General features: G+C 49.3%; 1 protein-coding gene across 2 annotated transcripts in view; it reads left to right on the top strand.

Annotated features, from left to right (window-relative positions):
* Positions 1-2,028: 2,028 nt before the first annotated feature.
* SMAD7 (SMAD family member 7) overlaps positions 2,029-6,373 on the top strand; it is a 44,907-nt gene continuing 40,562 nt past the window's right edge. Inside the window, exon 1 of one of the 2 annotated variants that reach the window (XM_040336538.1) lies at positions 2,029-3,038. In XM_040336538.1, coding sequence (XP_040192472.1) covers positions 2,546-3,038 — 493 coding nt within the window. In that variant the 5' untranslated portion in view covers positions 2,029-2,545. The other variant, XM_040336560.1, reaches the window with a different exon arrangement.

A 6,373-nucleotide genomic window follows, 5' to 3' on the forward strand; every position in this document is an offset into this window, starting at 1 on the left:
TACACAGGGTAGGGGGACATATAATGACATACACGGGGTAGGGGGGACATATAATGACATACACAGAGTAGGGGGACATATAATGACATACACAGAGTAGGGGACATATAATGACATACACAGAGTAGGGGACATATAATGACATACACAGGGTAGGGGACATATAATGACATACACAGGGTAGGGGACATATAATGACATACACAGGGTAGGGGACATATAATGACATACACAGGGTAGGGGACATATAATGACATACACAGGGTAGGGGACATATAATGACATACACAGGGTAGGGGACATATAATGACATACACAGGGTAGGGGACATAGAATGACATACACAGGGTAGGGGACATAGAATGACATAGTCACTCTGGAGTAACATATAATAACAGAAAGAAGATAAAGAGATACATTGTGACAAGTCTGGGCGGGGGACACCCAGTGACACAGACACAGTAAACTGATACATTGTGACACAGACAGGATAAAGGACAATGATAATGACACAGACAGGACAGGTGACATATAGGGACACAATCAGGGTAGGGGACATATAGGGACACAATTTAATGACACAGTCCCGGTAAGGAGCTTTATAGGGTGACAGTCCCGGTAATAGTGCCGGTAATGAGCTCTATAGGAACACACATGCCAGCAGTGACAGTCCCGGTAATAAGCTCTATAGAGTGACAGTCCCGGTATTAGTACCGGTAGGGATCTCTATAGGGACACACAGGCCAGCAGTGACAGTTCCGGTAATAGTCCCGGTAGGGATCCCTATAGGGAGACAGTCCCGGTATTAGTCCCGGTAGGAATCTCTATAGGGACACACAGGCCAGCAGTGACAGTCCCGGTATAAGTCCCGGTAGGGATCCCTATAGGGAGACAGTCCCGGTATTAGTCCCGGTAGGAATCTCTATAGGGACACACAGGCCAGCAGTGACAGTCCCGGTATAAGTCCCGGTAGGGACCTCTATAGTAAGGTCAGGTGAAGTGACAGTCAGGTGAAGTGACAAACCCGGTATTAGTCCCGGTAGGGATGTCTATCGGGAGACAGTCCCGGTATTACTCCCGGTAGGGATCTCTATAGGGAGACACAGGCCAGCAGTGACAGTCCCGGTATAAGTCCCGGTAGGGACCTCTATAGGGAGACACAGGCCAGCAGTGACAGCCCCGGTATTACTCCCGGTAGGGATGACAGTCCCGGTTTTAGTCCCGGTAGGGATCTCTATAGGGACACACAGGCCAGCAGTGACAGACCCGGTATTAGTCCCGGTAGGGATGACAGTCCCGGTATTACTCCCGGTAGGGACCTCTATAGGGACACACAGGCCAGCAGTGACAGTCCCGGTATAAGTCCCGGTAGGGATCTCTATAGGGAGACATTCCCGGATAGGGACCTCTATAGTGACAGTCCCGGTTTTAGTCCCGGTAGGGATCTCTATAGGGACACACAGGCCAGCAGTGACAGTCCCGGTATAAGTCCCGGTAGGGATCTCTATAGGGAGACAGTCCCGGTAATAAGATCTGTAGGGTGACAGACCCGGTATTACTCCCGGTAAGGACCCCTATAGGGAGACACAGGCCAGCAGTGACAGCCCCGGTATTAGTCCCGGTAGGGATCTCTATAGTGACAGTCAGGTGAAGTGACAGCCCCGGTATTAGTCCCGGTAGGGATGTCTATAGGGAGACAGTCCCGGTATTACTCCCGGTAGGGATCTCTATAGGGACACACAGGCCAGCAGTGACAGCCCCGGTTTTAGTCCCGGTAGGGATCTCTATAGGAAGACAGTCCCGGTAATAGTGCCGGTAGGGATCTCTATAGGGACACAGGCTAGCAGTGACAGTCCCGGTATTAGTCCCGAATAGGGACCTCTATAGTGACAGTCAGGTGAAGTGACAGTGTGTAACTCCTCTCAGTCCCCGCCCCCGTTGCCTGCCAGTCCCCGCCCTCCATTTCCATAACACGGCGGAGGCCCCGCCCCCCGGCCGGGGGAGGAGGGAGGCTGCAGAGCCGCTTTATTTTTCTGCTCTTCTCCCCCCGGACAGGCGGATGAAGGTTCTTGTGGTGGATTAAGGAGCAGAAGAAGAAGAAGAAGAAGAGAAGCGGAGGACAGTGCGCGCTCCCCGGATATTATTATTATTATTATTGGTGGTCTGATCTCTCCGGACCCCCCCCCCCGATCTCTCTCCCGCACCCCCCCTCTCCCCGGTGGCACCGTGCATGGTCGGATGGTGTCGGTTGGTGTAGCCGGGTGTCGGATGTTCTTCTTCCTGGTGTCGGGAGTTGTGTGATCGCAGCCCTGGCATGCGGTGCCGCCGTCGGCCGATCTGATCGGATCTGTGGCCCCCCGTCCCCAGGGATCCCCTCTCCCCATAAAGACTGGCGCATGTTCCAGGGCGCCTTGGCTTGTCGGACCCCCGGTGCCCCCCGGGCTGCTGCTGCTGCTTGTCTCTGGCCGGCCTCGGATCCAGGCTCCTTCATGATTTGCGGGCGTCATGCACGTTCTTTAGCCGGGAAGCCCTGCTGTCGTCCCGCATGTTCAGGACCAAACGATCGGTGCTCGTCCGGCGACTCTGGAGGAGCCGAGCACCCGGAGATCCGGGGGAAGGAGCCGGGGAAGGAGGAGAGAGCCGGGCACCGGCGCCGCTACATGGGAGCTGCTGTATGGGCAAGACGGGCAAGGGGCCCCGGGCGGCTCCGATGGGCACCGACACCGAACTGAAGGCGCTCACCCACTCCGTGCTCAAGAGGCTGAAGGAGCGCCAGCTGGAGGGCTTACTACAGGCGGTGGAGTCCCGGGGAGGGACCCGGAGTCCTTGTCTACTACTACCGGCAGCCAAGCTCGACTCCTCCCGGCTCTGCCAGCAACCCGCATCCCTTCCCTTCCTCATCGCCAAGGTGTTCCGGTGGCCCGATCTCCGCCACTCCGCCGACCTCAAGAGACTTACCGTGTGTGACTCGTACGGCAAGAACAACCCCGACATCGTCTGCTGCAACCCCCACCACCTCAGCAGGCTCTGCGAGCTAGGTACTTACCTAGGGTTACTTACCTCTGTGCATCTGTCTACTTCTGTACCCCAACATTTCTGTGTCTGCAACCCCCACCACCTCAGCAGGCTCTGCGAGCTAGGTACTTACCTCTGCACCCTCATATAGGACTACATACCTCTGTGCACCCCCCCCATCTGTCTACTTCTGTACCCCGACATTTCTATGTCTGCAACCCCCACCACCTCAGCAGGCTCTGCGAGCTAGGTACTTACCTAGGATTACTTGCCTTTGTGCACCCCCCCATCTGTCTACTCCTGTACCCCAACATTTCCATGTCTGCAACCCCCACCACCTCAGCAGGCTCTGCGAGCTAGGTACACCCCCCATATGACTACTTGCCTCTGTGCACCCCCAGATCTGTCTACCTCTGCACCTTCCACCTGTCTACTTACCTCTGCACCCCCACATAGGGTCTCCCCCATCTGTCTACTTACCACTGTTTACTTCTGCACCCCCCCCCATCTGTCTACTTGCCTCTGCACCCCCCCCCCCCCACCCACCATCTGTCTACTTTCTTCTTACCTCTATCTACTTGCCTCTGCACCCCAACAATTTTATGTCTTCATCTCCACATTTCCTCCTCCTGTTCCATGCTGCACACCCCAACATTTAATGTATGCTTGCACTGCAACATCTGGATCATTCTGCTTCTCTCCCAATCTCCTAGACTCTGAACCCCAACATCTGTATGTATCCACCCCCGACATTGGATCTCTCCTGCCCTTCGCTGTACCCCAACATTTGTTTGCCTGCACCCCAACATTTGGATCTACCGGCTTCCCCATCCTATGCAGCTCAAGATTTTGTATGCCTGCACCCCAACATTTGTATGCCCGTACCCCAAAATCCGGATCTGTCTGCTTCCCTCAACCTTGTACAGTGTGCCCTGTCCTACACTCTGCACCCCGACATTTGTATATCTGCACCCCAATATGTGGATCTGTCCGATTTACCCCTATACAATTGTACTAGGCTGTGCACCCCGACTTCTGTCTGACCCCCCCCCCCCATGCAATGTGTCCTGTCACTCTAACATCTGTCCCCCCCCAAACAACCCGTCGTGGACTCTGCACCCCAACATCTGTCTGCTTCCCACCCCATACAATGTGTCCTATAGGCTGCACCCATCTGTCTTTCTGCCCCCCCCCCCCATTAAATATGCCCTATGGACTGTGCACCCCCAACATTTGGATCTTTCTGGACCTGTACAATGTGTCCTTATATAGTTAACGAACCACAGTATACCATTATATAGGCACTGCACCCCAACATCTGTCTGTCCCTTAGTATTCCATGTGCACTTGTATAGGCTATATAACCTAACCCGATAATATTACCCCCCCCCCCATACCAGGTACATTATTTCTGCTCTGTACCCCAAAAGTGCCAGTTTATAGGTACCCTTGCTATGCCCAGCGCTTTTTATGTTCTGCGCCCCAATGTGTGCCCCCCCCCAATAAACTCATAGTAGGACGGAGATGGCAGTGCCACTGCCAAGCCTGTCCTCTGTGCCCTGTCATCCATGGATACCCCACAATATGCCTATAATGAATTGCCTATCCAGATATCCCATCTCTATTACTATATTATGTTCAAACTTCAACCCATACTTCATCCTCTATCTCTAGAATGGTTCTCCATGGACTGTACCCCAATAATATCTGTTGTATATGAGCAAGTTCACCCCATGTGTGTGTCGTCTTTATCCTCTATCTCTTGAATGGTTCTCTATTAACTGTACCCCAATAATATGTCTAACCATATCTGTGCAAGGTCTCCATGCATATCTAAACTGGTTCTCTATTAATTGTACCCCTATAATGTGCAACGTTGACCCCATGTCTGACTCTTCTCAATCCTCCTTCCTCCTATCTCTAGAATGGTTCTCTATGGACTGTACCCCTCAAATACATGTTATAACCATATTATACCTGTACAAGCTCCCCCCCCCCATGCCTGATTTCTTCCTGCATCTCTAGAATGGTTCTCTATTGTACCCCTATAATGTGCAACGTTGTCTGTGTTCTCAATCTTCTCTATGGACTGTACCCCAATAATGTATGCTGAGCCCTCATTCTGCAGTTTAGGTCTATTGCTGTGATAGATGTATCAGCACCCCACTGGCGCCTATTATTTTGACTTTCTGGTAATGCCCCTTGATCCTTTCTGTGGGTAGGTGCCAGGATGGCTCCATGTCTCTTGTTGGCATTGCTTGGCTTTTAGGGTGGCTGGCAAGGGAGTTTAGTGACATGTGAACTGTTGCCCAGATGTTCATGTAATGGCAGCACTGGAGCCTGTGAGTCTCCCTCTGATTATCTTGCTCCATGTCTAGAGATTGTTAGCAGAATATAATGGAGCTTTTACAGGCATGTGTTAACTCTACAGGTCCCATTAGCTAACTTCCCACTTTTATGAGCCTGTGGTATTTATTGGAGGAGCAGTCTGTGAGAAGCCTTTGCCAGTCACCCAGGACTTTTAGAGATGTGATCGCCCAGCCAGGGCTGGTGACATGCCTAAAAAAAAAAAAAAAAAGCCATTGGTCAGGGTTACAGCTAAACATAAAAGCCAACAACAATTAAAACATATTATAAGTTTGTATCACCCGACAATTGCATCAACCTCATCACTGCTGTCAGATGAGTCAAAGAAGTGTCACCAGTGGCAGCCTGCAAAGGGTTAATGACTCCATTGTCCTTTCTTGCTTTTGGGTTTTTACTTTTGTCACTTGGCTGTTTCTTTCATATGACACATTTGCATTAAATGCCCTTTGTGTGTATCCGGCCCTCCTAGCAAACTAGTTGGCTTGTTTTCCAGGCTTCAATGAAGTGCAGTTGGATTGTAAGAAAGTCTTTTTAATTTGTTTTTATTTATCTTTTTTTTATTTGTTTTTTTTGCACCCAATGCTGGAGGGGCAACTCTTTGTGTTTACAAGCAAAGAACTATATATATATATATATATATATATATATATATATATATATATATATATATATATATATATATATATATATATATATATATATATATAGTTTGCAAACACCAGATGACCCCTTTATTTATTTTATTTATTTATATTTATATTTTGTGTGTGATAATAACAAAAAATATTGTATGTGTTTTGTTTTCAAAATAAAATATCAGCAAAGATACAGCAGCTTGGCTAAAATAAATGATGAATGATTTAAAGCAAATAATGTAAATAATGGGAAGAAAATAGAAAAAAAAAAGATTTTAAAGAACAGTTGCAACAGATTGCAAAACATAATAATAATCGTGAAAAAAAAAATATATATATATATATATATATATATA

The sequence above is a fragment of the Rana temporaria genome, chromosome 1 (genome assembly GCF_905171775.1).
Source record: "Rana temporaria chromosome 1, aRanTem1.1, whole genome shotgun sequence".
In the NCBI taxonomy this organism is placed as follows: Eukaryota; Metazoa; Chordata; class Amphibia; order Anura; family Ranidae; genus Rana; species Rana temporaria.